The sequence below is a fragment of the Bombina bombina genome, chromosome 3, assembly GCF_027579735.1.
Source record: "Bombina bombina isolate aBomBom1 chromosome 3, aBomBom1.pri, whole genome shotgun sequence".
In the NCBI taxonomy this organism is placed as follows: domain Eukaryota; kingdom Metazoa; phylum Chordata; class Amphibia; order Anura; family Bombinatoridae; genus Bombina; species Bombina bombina.
In genome coordinates, this window is record NC_069501.1 from 953,302,752 (window position 1) to 953,321,860 (window position 19,109).

General features: G+C 40.5%; 1 protein-coding gene across 3 annotated transcripts in view; it reads right to left on the reverse strand.

The window, feature by feature from the left end:
- TSC22D1 (TSC22 domain family member 1) overlaps positions 1-19,109 on the reverse strand; it is a 343,824-nt gene that overhangs the window by 81,542 nt on the left and 243,173 nt on the right. Inside the window, exon 1 of one of the 3 annotated variants that reach the window (XM_053707987.1) lies at positions 12,262-12,325. The exons of the other annotated variants lie outside the window; for them this stretch is intronic. Coding sequence (XP_053563962.1) covers positions 12,262-12,302 — 41 coding nt within the window. The 5' untranslated portion in view covers positions 12,303-12,325. Of the gene's footprint in view, positions 1-12,261; positions 12,326-19,109 lie in introns of those variants that run through there. 3 annotated transcript variants of the gene reach the window in all.

Below are 19,109 nucleotides of genomic sequence, written 5' to 3' on the forward strand. Positions count from 1 at the left end.
AACAGCAATGGACCTTAGTTACAAACCGCTAAGATCATCAACCTCCAGGCAGATTCTTCTTCCAATTTCTGCCTGAGAGTAAAACAGTACAACGCCGGTAACGTTTAAAAAACATAATTTATGCTTACCTGATAAATTCCTTTCTTCTGTTGTGCGATCAGTCCACGGGTCATCATTACTTCTGGGATATAACTCCTCCCCAACAGGAAATGCAAGAGGATTCACCCAGCAGAGCTGATATAGCTCCTCCCCTCTACGTCAGTCCCAGTCATTCGACCAAGAATCAACGAGAAAGGAGTAACCAAGGGTGAAGTGGTGACTGGAGTATAATTTAAAAGATATTTACCTGCCTTAAAAAACAGGGCGGGCCGTGGACTGATCGCACAACAGAAGAAAGGAATTTATCAGGTAAGCATAAATTATGTTTTCTTCTGTTATGTGCGATCAGTCCACGGGTCATCATTACTTCTGGGATACCAATACCAAAGCAAAAGTACACGGATGACGGGAGGGATAGGCAGGCTCATTATACAGAAGGAACCACTGCCTGAAGAACCTTTCTCCCAAAAATAGCCTCCGAAGAAGCAAAAGTGTCAAATTTGTAAAATTTGGAAAAAGTATGAAGCGAAGACCAAGTTGCAGCCTTGCAAATCTGTTCAACAGAGGCCTCATTCTTAAAGGCCCAAGTGGAAGCCACAGCTCTAGTGGAATGAGCTGTAATTCTTTCAGGAGGCTGCTGTCCAGCAGTCTCATAGGCTAAACGTATTATGCTACGAAGCCAAAAAGAGAGAGAGGTAGCAGAAGCTTTTTGACCTCTCCTCTGTCCAGAATAAACGACAAACAGGGAAGAAGTTTGGCGAAAATTTTTAGTTGCCTGCAAGTAGAACTTGAGGGCACGAACTACATCCAGATTGTGTAGAAGACGTTCCTTCTTTGAAGAAGGATTTGGACACAAGGATGGAACAACAATCTCTTGATTGATATTCCTGTTAGTAACTACCTTAGGTAAGAACCCAGGTTTAGTACGCAGAACTACCTTATCTGTGTGAAAAATCAGATAAGGAGAATCACAATGTAATGCTGATAACTCAGAGACTCTTCGAGCCGAGGAAATAGCCATTAAAAACAGAACTTTCCAAGATAAAAATTTTATATCAATGGAATGAAGGGGTTCAAATGGAACACCTTGTAAAACGTTAAGAACTAAGTTTAAACTCCATGGCGGAGCAACGGCTTTAAACACAGGCTTGATCCTAGCTAAAGCTTGACAAAAAGCCTGGACGTCTGGATTTTCTGACAGACGCCTGTGTAACAAGATGGACAGAGCTGAAATCTGTCCCTTTAATGAACTAGCCGATAAACCCTTTTCTAAACCTTCTTGTAGAAAAGACAATATCCTAGGGATCCTAACCTTACTCCAGGAGTAACGTTTGGATTCGCACCAGTATAGGTATTTGCGCCATATTTTATGGTAAATCTTTCTGGTAACAGGCTTCCTAGCCTGAATCAGGGTATCAATAACCGACTCAGAAAAACCACGCTTTGATAAAATCAAGCGTTCAATTTCCAAGCAGTCAGTTTCAGAGAAGTTAGATTTTGATGTTTGAATGGACCCTGTATCAGAAGGTCCTGTCTTAGAGGTAGAGACCAAGGTGGACAGGATGACATGTCCACTAGATCTGCATACCAAGTCCTGCGTGGCCATGCAGGCGCTATTAGAATCACAGATGCTCTCTCTTGTTTGATTTTCGCAATCAATCGAGGAAGCAGCGGGAAGGGTGGAAACACATAAGCCATCCCGAAGTTCCAAGGTGCTGTCAAAGCATCTATCAGAACCGCTCCCGGATCCCTGGATCTGGACCCGTAGTGAGGAAGTTTGGCGTTCTGGCGAGACGCCATGAGATCTATCTCTGGTTTGCCCCAACGTCGAAGTATTTGGGCAAAAATTTCCGGATGAAGTTCCCACTCTCCCGGATGAAAAGTCTGGCGACTCAAGAAATCCGCCTCCCAGTTCTCCACTCCCGGGATGTGGATTGCTGACAGATGGCAAGAGTGAGACTCTGCCCAGCGAATTATCTTTGATACTTCCATCATTGCTAGGGAGCTTCTTGTCCCTCCCTGATGGTTGATGTAAGCTACAGTCGTGATATTGTCCGACTGAAACCTGATGAACCCCTGAGTTGTTAATTGGGGCCAAGCTAGAAGGGCATTGAGAACTGCCCTCAATTCCAGAATGTTTATTGGAAGGAGACTCTCCTCCTGATTCCATAATCCCTGAGTCTTCAGAGAATTCCAGACAGCGCCCCAACCTAGCAGGCTGGCGTCTGTTGTTACGATTGTCCAGTCTGGCCTGCTGAATGGCATCCCCCTGGACAGGTGTGGTCGATAAAGCCACCATAGAAGAGAATTTCTGGTCTCTTGATTCAGATTCAGGGTAGGGGACAAATCTGAGTAATCCCCATTCCACTGACTTAGCATGCACAATTGCAGCGGTCTGAGGTGTAGGCGTGCAAAGGGTACTATGTCCATTGCCGCTACCATTAAGCCGATCACCTCCATGCATTGAGCCACTGACGGGTGTTGAATGGAATGAAGGACACGGCATGCATCCTGAAGCCTTGTTAACCTGTCTTCTGTCAGGTAAATCTTCATTTCTACAGAATCTATAAGAGTCCCCAAGAATGGAACTCTTGTGAGAGGAAAAAGAGAACTTTTCTTTTCGTTCACTTTCCATCCATGCGACCTTAGAAATGCCAGAACTAACTCTGTATGAGACTTGGCAGTTTGAAAGCTTGAAGCTTGTATTAGAATGTCGTCTAGGTACGGAGCTACCGAAATCCCTCGCGGTCTTAGTACCGCCAGAAGGGCACCCAGAACCTTTGTGAAGATTCTTGGGGCCGTAGCCAATCCGAATGGAAGGGCTACAAACTGGTAGTGCCTGTCTAGGAAGGCAAACCGTAGATACCGTTGATGATCTTTGTGAATCGGTATGTGAAGGTAAGCATCTTTTAAATCCACTGTGGTCATGTACTGACCCTTTTGGATCATAGGTAAGATTGTCCGAATAGTTTCCATTTTGAACGATGGAACTCTTAGGAATTTGTTTAGAATCTTTAAATCTAAGATTGGCCTGAAAGTTCCCTCTTTTTTGGGAACCACAAACAGGTTTGAGTAGAACCCTTGTCCTTGTTCCGACCGCGGAACTGGATGGATCACTCCCATTAATAACAGATCTTGTACACAGCGTAGAAACGCTTCTTTCTTTATCTGGTTTGTTGACAACCTTGACAGATGAAATCTCCCTTTTGGGGGAGATAATTTGAAGTCTAGAAGGTATCCCTGAGATATGATCTCCAGTGCCCAGGGATCCTGAACATCTCTTGCCCAGGCTTGAGCGAAGAGAGAAAGTCTGCCCCCCACTAGATCCGGTCCCGGATCGGGGGCTCTCGGTTCATGCTGTTTTTGGGGCAGCAGCAGGTTTCCTGGCCTGTTTGCCCTTATTCCAGGACTGGTTAGGTTTCCAGCCTTGCCTGTAACGAGCAACAGCTCCTTCCTGTTTTGGTGCAGTGGAGGTTGACGCTGCTCCAGTTTTGAAATTCCGAAAGGGACGAAAATTAGACTGTCTAGCCTTAGCTTTGGCTTTGTCTTGAGGTAGGGCGTGGCCCTTACCTCCTGTAATGTCAGCGATAATTTCTTTCAAACCGGGCCCAAATAAAGACTGCCCCTTGAAAGGTATATTAAGTAATTTGGACTTAGAAGTAACATCAGCTGACCAGGATTTTAGCCACAGTGCTCTACGTGCCTGTATGGCGAATCCAGAGTTCTTAGCCGTAAGTTTGGTTAAATGTACTACGGCCTCCGAAATGAATGAATTGGCTAGTTTAAGGACTCTAAGCCTGTCCATAATATCGTCTAGCGTAGATGAACTAAGGTTCTCTTCCAGAGACTCAATCCAAAATGCTGCCGCAGCCGTAATCGGCGCGATACATGCAAGGGGTTGTAATATAAAACCTTGTTGAACAAACATTTTCTTAAGGTAACCCTCTAATTTTTTATCCATTGGATCTGAAAAAGCACAGCTATCCTCCACCGGGATAGTGGTACGCTTAGCTAAAGTAGAAACTGCTCCCTCCACCTTAGGGACCGTTTGCCATAAGTCCCGAGTAGTGGCGTCTATTGGAAACATCTTTCTAAATATTGGAGGGGGTGAGAACGGCACACCGGGTCTATCCCACTCCTTAGTAACAATTTCAGTTAATCTCTTAGGTATAGGAAAAACGTCAGTACTCGCCGGTACCGCAAAGTATTTATCCAACCTACACAGTTTCTCTGGTATTGCAATGGTGTTACAATCATTGAGAGCTGCTAAGACCTCCCCTAGTAATGCACGGAGGTTCTCCAATTTAAATTTAAAATTTGAAATATCTGAATCCAATCTGTTTGGATCAGAACCGTCACCCACAGAATGAAGCTCTCCGTCCTCATGCTCTGCAAGCTGTGACGCAGTATCAGACATGGCCCTAGTATTGTCAGCGCACTCTGTTCTCACCCCAGAGTGATCACGCTTGCCTCTTAGTTCTGGTAATTTAGACAAAACTTCAGTCATAACAGTAGCCATATCATGTAATGTTATCTGTAATGGCCGCCCAGATGTATTAGGCGCCATAATATCACGCACCTCCCGGGCGGGAGATGCAGGTACTGCCGCGTGAGGCGAGTTAGTCGGCATAACTCTCCCCTCGCAGTTTGGTGAAATTTGTTCACATTGTACAGATTGACTTTTATTTAAAGTAGCATCAATACAGTTAGTACATAAATTTCTATTGGGCTCCACCTTGGCATAGGAACAAATGACACAGATATTTTCCTCTGAGTCAGACATGTTTAACACACTAGCAATAACTTGCAACCTGGTTATAATCTTTTTTAGCAAAAACGTACTGTGCCTCAAAGAGGTACTTAAACGATTAAATGACAGTTGAGATAATGAACTGAAAAAACAGTTAAAGCATCAAGTTTAAAATAACACAACTTTTAGCAAGGTTTGTTCCCATTAGTAAATAACTAAATTTGACATAAAAAATTACAGAGTAACGTTTTTATTCACAGTCAATAAAAATTCTCACAGCTCTGCTGAGAGAATGTACCTCCCTTCAAAGAAGTTTGAAGACCCCTGAGATCTGTCAGTGAACCGGATCATGCAGGAAATATAATAGTAGCTGACTGGAATTTTTTTTTTTTTGATGCGTAGCAAAAGAGCGCCAAAAACGGCCCCTCCCTCTCGCACACAACAGTGAGGAGAAACGAAACTGTCACAATTTAAAGCAGACAATTGCCAAGTGGAAAATAATGCCCAAAACATTTATTTACTCAGTACCTCAGCAATGTAAACGATTCTACATTCCAGCAAAAACGTTTAACATGACAATATTTATTAAAAGGATTAGTAACCTTTAACAGAGTAGTTCCGGTGAAAAACCATTCCCAGAATACTGAAGTGTATACATACATGTCATTATAATGGTATAGCAGGATTTTTTCATCAATTCCATTCAGAAAATAAAAACTGCTACATACCTCAATGCAGATTCATCTGCCCGCTGTCCCCTGATCTGAAGTCTTTACCTCCCTCAGATGGCCGAGAACAGCAATATGATCTTAACTACTCCGGTTAAAATCATAGTAGAAAACTCTGGTAGATTCTTCTTCAAACTCTGCCAGAGAAGTAATAACACGCTCCGGTGCTATTGTAAAATAACAAACTTTTGATTGAAGTCATAAAAACTAAGTATAATCACTATAGTCCTCTCACACATCCTATCTAGTCGTTGGGTGCAAGAGAATGACTGGGACTGACGTAGAGGGGAGGAGCTATATCAGCTCTGCTGGGTGAATCCTCTTGCATTTCCTGTTGGGGAGGAGTTATATCCCAGAAGTAATGATGACCCGTGGACTGATCGCACATAACAGAAGAAATAACAAACTCTTGATTGAAGGTAAAAACTAAACTAAGTTGGGAAGGAGAATATCCCACAAGTAATGGATGAACCCGTGGACTGGATACACCTTTACAAGAGAAAACAGATATAAAAACACAAATAGAACAGTACGTCTTGGTGTAATCAGAAAGTCGTAGTCCTGTTGTGAAAACAACAGTAAAGATTAAAATGGAAGTCCAAATCAACAGTCCAAAAAAGTCATATCCTAAGTATCCGTGATTGTATGATACAAAAGGTGAGTTGCAATAGATAGGTGAAAAAATGGTAGTTAACTGTGAAAAATGTATGATTTTGAAAAAAACTTCAATAAAAATTCAGGTGAAGAACATCAATAAAAAGCCTTCAAGGAATGATACACCATAAAAAATGAGGTATAAAAATAAAAATAAAAAAAAGTGATAAAAAACGGTGTGAAAAAAACGAGTCTTGATAAAGGCCTATTCAGAGGCCGAAACGCGTTGACTTAACCAAAGTAAGTTTATTACCTCTATCTGATTTTATCTGTATACCTATTTTGCAGTATTGTTTATTTTTTTCCACAAGTTTTTTAGGAAAATTTTTGTACACACATTGGAGGCACCCACAGATCAGAACGGATTAAAGAATCTACTACTATACCCTTACATCTTATGCATTTATTTTCCACCGAAGTATTTTTATCACTCCGTTTTTTTATTTTTATACCTCATTTTTTATGGTGTATCATTCCTTGAATGCTTTTTATTGATGTTCTTCACCTGAATTTTTATTGAAGTTTTTTTCAAAATCATACATTTTTCACAGTTCACTTCACCATTTTTTCACCTATCTATTGCAACTCACCTTTTGCATCATACAATCACGGATACTTAGGATATGACTTTTTTGGACTTCCATTTGAATCTTTACTGTTGTTTTCACAACAGGACTGCGACTTTCTGATTACACCAAGAAGTACTGTACTGTTCTATTTGTGTTTTTATATCTGTTTATATATTTGATTTTATACTTTTTTGTTATACATGGATCCATGATTTACATTGTACATTTGCTTGATATGTATTAAATTATATATTATATTATACTTGTTAAGTCATCTAGACCATCTTTTAGCTAATCACTGTGTCACCTCAGCCTATTGGGGCGCTCGCCTCTTCACTTAATATACTATTTATCACTAGGGGACCTCCCGAGGGGAGCTAGAGGCTAACTGATATTAGCGCAGGGTCCACTCACTGTATTTGTTTCTGTTAGAGAAAGATTCATGGAGACACAATCTATTTAAAGGACCAGTCAACACATTAGATTTGCATAATCAATAAATGCAAGATAAGACAATGCAATAGCACTTAGTCTGAACGTCAAATGATTAGTAGATTTTTTTATAACAGATTTCAAAGTTATGTATATTTCCACCCCCCTTGTACCATGCGATAGCAATCAGCCAATCACAAATGCATACACGTATAGTCTGAATTCTTGCACATGCTCAGTAGGATCTGGTGACTCAAAAATTGTAAATATAAAAGACTGTGCACATTTTTTTAATGAGAGTAAATTTAGAAGTTGTTTAAAATTACATGCTGTATCTGAATCATGAAAATTTAATTTAAAGGGACACTGAACAACAATTTTTTCTTTCGTGATTCAGATAGAGCATGCAATTTTAAGCAACTTTCTAATTTACTCCTATTATCAAATTTTCTTCATTCTCTTTGTATGTTTATTTGAAAAGCAAAAATGTAAGTTTAGATGCCGACCTATTTTTGGTGAACAACCTAGGTTGTCCTTGCTCATTGGACAGCACCAATAAACAAGTGCTGTCCATGGTCTAAACCAAAAATGTGCTGTCTCCTTAGCTTACATGTCTTTTTCAAATAAAGATAGCAAGTGAACAAAGAAAAATTGATAATAGGAGTAAATTAGAAAGTTGCTTAAAATTGCATGCTCTATCTGATTCATGAAATAAAAAAAATTGTGTTCAGTTACCCTTTAACCTGAGTGTCCCTTTAAAAACCTAAAAAGTTACCATTGTTTGAGGAATCAAGGAACTTTATGGAAAACTGATCATCCAACCATGTTTTTGAAGAAACAACAAGTGTCTGTTGGTGTGAGATTCTGCTAAAGGAAAAGATGGAGCTTGAACCAAGATGTCGTCCAGGTATGGACTATAACACTGAAACACAGATTGCACTGTAATGCTGTAAACAGAGAACTGTGCATAATAAAATGGTGTCAGTCTCACTTTCTCACAATCACACAAAGATAACAGCACTGTTTCAAAATCCTTGGAGGTTGAACTTCAGCTCCACAAAGTGATGCATTAGCGAAGCGCTGTAAAGTGAAGAGCTGTAAAGTGAGGTATACGTGTGTGTGTGTGTGTGTGTGTGTGTGTGTGTATGTATGTATATACATATATACACACACACATACATACACATATAAAATCATGTATTTGTATTGTGCCTCAAATTCCGTAGCACTGGGTACAGAGATGGGGTATGCAATGCAAGGATTTGTGATAAGATAAAAAAAACAAAGAAAACAACAGATTCACTAACCATTTCTCTTGCCTCTCCAATCTTTACAGTTACTCCCAGATATTCCCTAAATTCACTAAAGCTCCTCCAGCCTCCATTCTTCAGTGAATTAGTAACACAGAGTAGGGGGTGTCCAAACTTTTTACACGGGGGCCCAGTGAGCAAATGTTAGAAATACTACAAATGAAAACCGCCTTTCAGACATACTCATTGCTAAGAGGTGTGTAAAATTCAGCACATAGCCATGAATTCTCTTGCAGTACAACTGAAAAGCTCAGTGACTGTAAATTTGGCACTGTTATAGAATCTCACCTTTGCCACAAGTCAGTTTGTGAATTTATGCCCTACTAGATCTGGCCTGGTCAACTTTATGCTATTATTGTGAGGTGGAAGTGTCTGTGAGCAACATCAGCACTGCCACAAAGTGATAGACCACGCAAATTCAGAGCAGGGTTGCCGAGTGCTGAATCGCGTAGCACATAAAATCGCCTATCATCAGTTGTATCACTCACAACAGCATTCTAAGGTGCAACTAGAAGCAACAAGCACACAAGAACTTTGTGTCAGGAGATTCATGAAATGGGTTTCCATGACAGAGTATGCTACTATTGTAAGGTGGAAGCGTCTGTGAGCAACATCAGCAGAGTGCTGAATTGCGTAGCCCATAATCACTTATCACAACAGCATTTCAAGGTGCAAATAGAAGTAACAACCGCACAAGAAGTTTGTGTCGGGAGCTTCATGAAATGGGTTTCCATGGCCGAGCAGCTATTCACAAGCCTCACCTCAAAATGTGCAATGTTGTAAACCATGAAGATACTGCACTCTGGAGCAATGGAAACGTTTTCTGGAATGATGAATCACACTTCCCTATCTGGCAATCTGATGGAAAAATATGGGTGTTGCAGATTCTAGGAGAATGATACCTATAGGAATGCATAGTGCCTACTGTAAAGTTTGGTGGAAGAGGAATAATGGTCCGGGGCTGATTTATAGGGTTTGGGTTAGGCCCCTTTGTTCCAGTAAAGAGTCATCTTAATGCTACAGAGTACATTTTAGGCAGTTGGGTGCTTACAACTTTGTGGCAACAGTTTGGGGAAGGTTCTTTGTGCACAAAGTGGGGTATATGAAGACATGGTTTGGTGTAGAGCAGGGGTGATCAACTTTGGCACTCAAGAGGTTTTGGAACTACATTTCCCAGGATGGTCTGACACTAAGTTGGCAGAATATCATGGGAAATGTAGTTCCAAAACCTCTTGAGTGCCAAAGTTGATCACCCTTAGTCTAGAGGAACTCAAGCAGTCTGTACAGAGCCCTGACCTCAACCCTACTGAACACCTATGGGATAAATTGAAATGCTGAACATGAGCCAGACCTTCTCATTCAACATCAGTTCCTGACTTCACAAATGCTCTTTTGGGTGAATGGGGACAAATTCCCAGACATAATTCAAAATCTTGTGGAAAGCCTTCCCAGAAGAGCGGGTTATATCCACAAACCGGAGGCTAACTCTATATCAAGGGCCCATGGTTTTGGAATGGGATGTCGAATAAGCTCATATAGATGTGATGATCAGATGTATGCATACTTTTGGCCATATAGTGTATGTCACTAAGCTTGCCCATATCTGCATGGGAATGTGGTACAGTGAGGTACCTGTGTTATTGTGTAGACTCAGACATGCATAGGAATTCCCCAAATGTTCAATTCCCTTCTTCTCTATAAGTGCATGTTTAGTATTCAAAGAAAAATATAAAAATATTTTTTTAAAAGATCAAAAGTGCTAAAGATACAAAGTTTGAAACAGTTTTAAAAGGGAGTTAAACTCAACTACAAATTTTTAGTGAATGACAATGGTTTCAGGGATGCTCAGAATTTAATAGTAAATGACTATGCTTTATTGTAAAGTTTGGCCACTGTTAATGAAACTTGTGTGCCCAGAACACGCGGAACCCTCTTAAGCTCACACATTCTTTACATAATGCAATTAATGTGGTGTGGAATATAACACTAACAAACCACAATTTACCGTTTTATCATAGCTGCTACAGGGCTGTATTGGTACAAAGGGAACTCTTTTAGTAGTAAGAGAGTAGAACTTTTTTGGCTCATGGCATTATTGACACTCCTGTGAGGCTTATACTATATAAAGCAATAGGGAAAATGTCATGTTAAACAAGTAGTTATGTTAATTATCCTAAAAAATTAAAGAGACATGAAACAACATTTTTATTTCATGATTCAGATAGAGAAAACAATTTTAAACAACTTTCTAATTTAATTCTATTATCTAATTTGTTTTATTCTCTTGGTATCATTTGTTGAAGGAGCAGCAATGCACTATCGGTTTCTAACTGAACACATGGGTGAGCCAATGACAATCGGTATTTATATGCAGCCACCAATCAGCAGCTAGAACCCTAGGTTCTTTGCCGCTCCTGAGCTTGCCAAGATAAACCTCTCAGCAAAGGATATCAAGAGAAGGAAGCAAATTAAATAATAGAAGTAAAACGGAAAGTTGTTTAAAAAAATATTTTCTGAATAATGAAAGAAATTTGTTGGGTTTCATGTCCCTTTAAGCAATCAATATTTAGCATATAACCCATGTTAACTAATTTGCTTAGACAATTTCTCATGTATAACTTCTAGTCCAATCTGACACCAGAAAAGTTTTGTGACATAACTGTATTTAGACATCATTCTTAAAAGAACATTACGCTCAAAAAATGGTTTACTTATGCAAAGTGATAAACCTTTGCAATGTACTTTCATTATTTACTTTGCAATTTCCGGATTTACATTACAGGAAAAGCTGGCAGTTTTTCCACTCCTGGAGAGGTGGGAATGCATTTTGTGAAATTCAAAACCTCAAACCCTCCTACTTGCTGCACAACAGTTGCTTAATATGCACAGAACCTAATTTATACCTGTCCCTTAGTGACCACTGCAAAGTAGACAAGATAAGCAACATTCAAGGATGTTCAAGGGGTGTGTCCCTGGACTGTAAAACAATGCAAATGTTGAAGCAAAATTTTAGTTTTAAATGCTTGCTTAGTATGCAGATGCTTTGAAAGCAGAGATTAATTTATGTTGCATATGTAAAAATATATATTTTAATGTTTAAGAAGTAATGTCAGACATTTATACAAGCTCCTCACATATATAGGCAAGTATTAGACATGTGTGCGTGAATATACTGCAAAGGTATAACATTAGGTACCACTATCAATGGGCCAGCTGTTTGCAATAGAGAAACCATTATGACCCTAGTTTTTGAAGCAACAATTAAATTGTCACATTGTTGAAGTAAACATAGGAAAAAAGTTTAAAGAATATTGTTAACATTAGAAAAAAGTTTTAAAAATGTAATTCTCCTATGCATAACAGACGTATCTTGCTGTCTTGCATGCCGTTTTTTATGTATTGAATGCACAAGTGGAGCTACAATTTATCTGCTATAGCAATATTGATAGTATGCTGATAAGACTCTAGTACTGGTGAAAACTTCTAATACTATAGCAGCTGTCAAATCAAAATTAACCATACTACATACTACTATCATAAATCATTAACATATTACTTCTTTCAGGATCTATCTGCAGTTCACCACCTGCCTGCCTTTGCATGATAAAAATATTTTCTTTTATTATATTTCAGACTCCATCACTATAGACCCTTTCTTCCCCTCTGAGATTGCTTTGGTCACAACTTAAAACAAAATATCCAAAACAAGAAAATCATACCTTTTTAAATGCTGTTCTAGTTCCAGTACAAGTACCTTCATTGTTACTGCAAATCAACGTCTGCTATGATGATCACTCCATTGCAATTATATTTTTATCCTAAGCCTATTTACTTACTCCCAAATAAAACCTTTACAGTCTATCATTTCACAAATCTTCTAGTGAAGCTTATTTCCTTATGTGCATTCTGTCCTCTGATCTCCGTGCACACTGGGGTGGGAAATATTCCTGCAGTCTAGGACATGCTGACTTCTGTAGATTTGCTAGAGTTGTTTGTGGTTGGTTTGCTCAGGGATCAGAGGGAAGAAACCAGGGCAGATGATGACATCATGAGCTGTAGCTCACGTGATCACATTACATAAAGCATCAAGAGAGATTAAAATCTTTATGACTGGGGGATTTTACATCTCACCAAGCACAGGCGCTCGTTTCTTTCAACAGTAAGAGCTAATCCAGTTATGAAATTGCTGTTCCTTCTGAACGAGCCCGAATACTAATTGGTGCCGAGTTTTTTTTCTAATCCTCTTGTAAAGGACTTGTTAGCTTAACATAAGTATTGAGTATTACTCCAATTACTCCCTCTGGAAAGTAAAAGGTTAATAATGGAATCAAATTTTATATAGACTCGTCACTTAGTAACTCCTACCTTGCACTGATAGGTTAAAACTCTTTATTAGAGAGACAGTCTACTCCAGAATTTGTATTGTTTAAAAAGATAGATGATCTCTTATTACCAATTCCCCAGTTTTGCATAACCAACTCTTATGCTAATATACTTTTTTACCTCTGTGATTACCATGTATCTAGGCCTCTGCAGACTGCCCCCTTATTTCAGTTGTTTGACAGACTTGCATTTTAGCCAATCAGTGCTGACTCAAATAACTCCACAGGAGTGAGCACAGTTATCTATATGACACACACGAACTAGCACTGTCTAGCTGCAAAAAAACTTTCAAAATGCACTGAAATAAGTGGCCGCCTTCAAGGGCTTAGACATTAACGTACAATGTAAATTGGAACGTTTTTTTAAAATTGCATGTCCTATCTAAATCATGAAAGTTTAATTTTGACTAGACTGTCCCTTTAAAACAATACTTGTACAGAATGTCTGTATTGAGACAATATATATATTTAATGGTGGTGGCAGTTAACAAGTGAAAGAGGACATATTAATATTCAATGACAATAAGATTGTAATGTTGTATCTTCCCAGTAAGTAATTTAGTAGACTGCACTATTTGTTAGATTAACAATTTTTTTTTAAAGAATTTACGTTACTGTGGTAATGGATAGACTAATTTCTCAATTTGGAGAATTTAAAAATAAACTCTTGTTTTCTCCCAAACAATTAAAATTACCTTCACAAATGAAATAGATAAACAAGATTTATATTTATTTTGTACATAAAAACTATTTTATTCTAAGTTAAAGTGATTGTAAACTTGAATTAAAGCCCAGTATCACAAATAATCTTAAAAACACAGGCACTACTTTAATTCATTAAAGTTTACAAAGACTATTATTTTTTAAAATACCATTGCGTTATGATAAACAACGCCAATCCTCCGCCCGCATCTCCAGGTTTCTTTAGCATATGGATAACGAATCCGGCCTCCTCCAATCGTTGCATGGACGCCAAAGGGGCACATAATGATTGGAGAAAGCCGGATTCGTCATTGATCTGCTAAAGAAATCAGAAAATGCGGGGGGAGGATCAGCGTTATGTTTACCATAATGCAATGGTAAAAAATAAGCGTCTTGGTAAACATCAAAGGGACGGTTAACTCAATTTTCTTTTTATTGTTTATTACCCATTCCCCAGTTTTGCACAGAAAAGATGTTTATATTAATACACTTTTTACCTCTGTGATTACCTTGTTTCTAAGCATCTTCTGATGGCTCCCTGATCACATGACTATCTATTAACTTGCATTTAAGACAATTAGTGCTGTGTTAGAATCCACGGGCGTCAGCACAATGTTATCTATATGGCTAACATGAACTAGCTTTCCCTGATGTGAAAAACATAATTTATGCTTACCTGATAAATTCCTTTCTTCTGTAGTGTGATCAGTCCACGGGTCATCATTACTTCTGGGATATTACTCCTCCCCAACAGGAAGTGCAAGAGGATTCACCCAGCAGAGCTGCATATAGCTCCTCCCCTCTACGTCACTCCCAGTCATTCGACCAAGGACCAACCAGAAAGGAAAAGCCAAGGGTGAAGTGGTGACTGGAGTATAAATTAAAAAATATTTACCTGCCTTAAAAACAGGGCGGGCCGTGGACTGATCACACTACAGAAGAAAGGAATTTATCAGGTAAGCATAAATTATGTTTTCTTCTGTTAAGTGTGATCAGTCCACGGGTCATCATTACTTCTGGGATACCAATACCAAAGCAAAAGTACACGGATGACGGGAGGGATAGGCAGGCTCTTTATACAGAAGGAACCACTGCCTGAAGAACCTTTCTCCCAAAAATAGCCTCCGATGAAGCAAAAGTGTCAAATTTGTAAAATTTGGAAAAAGTATGAAGCGAAGACCAAGTTGCAGCCTTGCAAATCTGCTCAACAGAGGCCTCATTCTTGAAGGCCCAAGTGGAAGCCACAGCTCTAGTAGAATGAGCTGTAATTCTTTCAGGAGGCTGCTGTCCAGCAGTCTCATAAGCTAAACGAATTATGCTACGAAGCCAAAAAGAAAGAGAGGTAGCAGAAGCTTTTTGACCTCTCCTCTGCCCAGAGTAAACGATAAACAGAGAAGACGTTTGTCGAAATTCCTTAGTTGCCTGTAAGTAAAATTTTAGAGCACGGACTACATCCAGGTTGTGCAGTAGACGTTCCTTCTTCGAAGAAGGATTTGGGCACAAGGAAGGAACAACAATCTCTTGATTGATATTCCTGTTAGTAACTACCTTAGGTAAGAACCCAGGTTTAGTACGCAGAACTACCTTATCCGAATGAAAAATCAAATAAGGAGAATCACAATGTAAGGCTGATAATTCAGAGACTCTTCGAGCCGAGGAAATAGCCATTAAATAATTAAATCCAAGATAACAACTTTATATCAATGGAATGAAGGGGTTCAAACGGAACGCCCTGTAAAACATTAAGAACAAGGTTTAAACTCCATGGTGGAGCAACAGTTTTAAACACAGGCTTAATCCTGGCCAAAGCCTGACAAAAAGCCTGGACGTCAGGAACTTCTGACAGACGTTTGTGTAACAGAATGGACAGAGCTGAGATCTGTCCCTTTAATGAACTAGCAGATAAACCCTTTTCTAAACCTTCTTGTAGAAAAGACAATATCCTAGGAATCCTAACCTTACTCCAAGAGTAACCTTTGGATTCACACCAATATAGGTATTTACGCCATATCTTATGGTAAATCTTTCTGGTAACAGGCTTCCTAGCCTGTATTAAGGTATCAATAACTGACTCGGAAAACCCACGTCTTGATAAAATCAAGCGTTCAATTTCCAAGCAGTCAGCTTCAGAGAAGTTAGATTTTGATGTTTGAAGGGACCCTGTATCAGAAGGTCCTGTTTCAGAGGTAGAGACCAAGGTGGACAGGATGACATGTCCACCAGGTCTGTATACCAAGTCCTGCGTGGCCACGCAGGAGCTATTAGAATCACTGATGCTCTCTCTTGTTTGATTCTGGCAATCAATCGAGGAAGCATCGGGAAGGGTGGAAACACGTAAGCCATCCTGAAGTCCCAAGGTGCTGTCAGGGCATCTATCAGGACTGCTCCTGGATCCCTGGATCTGGACCCGTAACGAGGAAGCTTTGCGTTCTGTCGAGACGCCATGAGATCTATCTCTGGTTTGCCCCAACGTCGAAGTATTTGGGCAAAGACCTCCGGATGGAGTTCCCACTCCCCCGGATGAAAAGTCTGACGACTTAAGAAATCCGCCTCCCAGTTCTCCACTCCCGGGATGTGGATTGCTGACAGGTGGCAAGAGTGAGACTCTGCCCAGCGAATTATCTTTGATACTTCCATCATAGCTAGGGAGCTTCTTGTCCCTCCCTGATGGTTGATGTAAGCTACAGTCGTGATGTTGTCCGACTGAAACCTGATGAACCCCCGAGTTGTCAACTGGGGCCAAGCCAGGAGGGCATTGAGAACTGCTCTCAATTCCAGAATGTTTATTGGCAGGAGACTCTCCTCCTGACTCCATTGTCCCTGAGCCTTCAGAGAATTCCAGACGGCACCCCAACCTAGAAGGCTGGCGTCTGTTGTTACAATTGTCCAGTCTGGTCTGCTGAATGGCATCCCCCTGGACAGATGTGGCCGAGAAAGCCACCATAGAAGAGAATTTCTGGTCTCTTGATCCAGATTCAGAGAAGGGGATAAGTCTGAGTAATCCCCATTCCACTGACTTAGCATGCACAGTTGCAGTGGTCTGAGGTGTAAGCGTGCAAAGGGTACTATGTCCATTGCCGCTACCATTAAGCCGATTACCTCCATGCATTGAGCCACTGACGGGTGTTGAATGGAATGAAGGGTGCGGCAAGCACTTTGAAGTCTTGTTAGCCTGTCCTCTGTCAGGTAAATCTTCATTTCTACAGAATCTATAAGAGTCCCCAGGAAGGGAACTCTTGTGAGTGGAACGAGTGAACTTTTCTTTTCGTTCACCTTCCATCCATGTGACCTTAGAAATGCCAGTACTAACTCTGTATGAGACTTGGCAGTTTGAAAGCTTGAAGCTTGAATCAGAATGTCGTCTAGGTATGGAGCTACCGAGATTCCCCGCGGTCTTAGTACCGCCAGAAGAGCACCCAGAACCTTTGTGAAGATTCTTGGAGCTGTAGCCAATCCGAATGGAAGAGCCACAAACTGGTAATGCCTGTCTAGGAAGGCAAACCTTAGGTACCGGTAATGATCTTTGTGAATCGGTATGTGAAAGTAGGCATCTTTTAAATCTACAGTGGTCATGTACTGACCCTCTTGGATCATAGGTAAAATTGTCCGAATAGTCTCCATCTTGAACGATGGAACTCTTAGGAATTTGTTTAGGATCTTTAAGTCCAGGATTGGTCTGAAAGTTCCCTCTTTTTTGGGAACCACAAACAGATTTGAGTAAAACCCCTGTCCCTGTTCCGATCGTGGAACAGGATGGATTACTCCCATTAACAAGAGCTCTTGTACGCAGCGTAGAAACGCCTCTTTCTTTGTCTGGATTGTTGACAACCTTGACAGATGAAATCTCTCTCTTGGAGGAGAGTATTTGAAGTCCAGAAGGTATCCCTGAGATATTATCTCTAGCGCCCAGGGATCCTGGACATCTCTTGCCCAAGCTTGGGCGAAGAGAGAAAGTCTGCCCCCCACTAGATCCGATCCCGGATCGGGGGCCCTCAATTCATGCTGTTTTAGGGGCAGCAGCAGGTTTCCTGGTCTGCTTGCCCTTGTTCCAGGACTGGTTAGGTTTCCAGCCTTGTCTGTAGCGAGCAACAGCTCCTTCCTGTCTTGGTGCAGAGGAAGTTGATGCTGCTCCAGCTTTGAAATTACGAAAGGAACGAAAATTAGACTGTCTAGCCTTAGCTTTGGCTTTGTCCTGAGGCAGGGCATGGCCTTTACCTCCTGTAATGTCAGCGATAATCTCTTTCAACCCGGGCCCGAATAAGGTCTGCCCTTTGAAAGGTATATTAAGCAATTTAGACTTAGAAGTAACATCAGCTGACCAGGATTTTAGCCACAGCGCCCTGCGTGCCTGAATGGCGAATCCTGAATTCTTCGCCGTAAGTTTAGTAAGATGTACTACGGCCTCCGAAATGAATGAATTAGCTAGTTTAAGGACTCTAAGCCTGTCCGTAATGTCGTCCAGAGTAGCTGAACTAATGTTCTCTTCCAGAGACTCAATCCAGAATGCCGCTGCAGCCGTGATCGGCGCAATGCATGCAAGGGGTTGCAATATAAAACCTTGTTGAACAAACATTTTCTTAAGGTAACTAATTTTTTATCCATTGGATCTGAAAAAGCACAGCTATCCTCCACCGGGATAGTGGTACGCTTAGCTAAAGTAGAAACTGCTCCCTCCACCTTAGGGACCGTTTGCCATAAGTCCCGTGTGGTGGCGTCTATTGGAAACATTTTTCTAAATATCGGAGGGGGTGAGAACGGCACACCGGGTCTATCCCACTCCTTAGTAACAATTTCAGTAAGTCTCTTAGGTATAGGAAAAACCTCAGTACTCGCCGGTACCGCAAAATATTTATCCAACCTACACATTTTCTCTGGTATTGCAACTGTGTTACAATCATTCAGAGCCGCTAACACCTCCCCTAGTAATACACGGAGGTTTTCCAGTTTAAATTTAAAATTTGAAATATCTGAATCCAGTCTGTTTGGATCAGAACCGTCACCCACAGAATGAAGTTCTCCGTCCTCATGTTCTGCCACCTGTGACGCAGTGTCTGACATGGCCCTAATATTATCAGCGCACTCTGTTCTCACCCCAGAGTGATCACGCTTACCTCTTAGTTCTGGTAATTTAGCCAAAACTTCAGTCATAACAGTAGCCATATCCTGTAATGTGATTTGTAATGGCCGCCCAGATGTACTCGGCGCTACAATATCACGCACCTCCCGATCGGGAGATGCAGGTACTGACACGTGAGGCGAGTTAGTCGGCATAACTCTCCCCTCGTTGTTTGGTGAAATTTGTTCAATTTGTACAGATTGACTTTTATTTAAAGTAGCATCAATACAGTTAGTACATAAATTTCTATTGGGCTCCACTTTGGCATTGCAACAAATGACACAGGTATCATCCTCTGAATCAGACATGTTTAACACACTAGCAAATAAACTTGCAACTTGGAATACAATTCAATTAGAATAATATT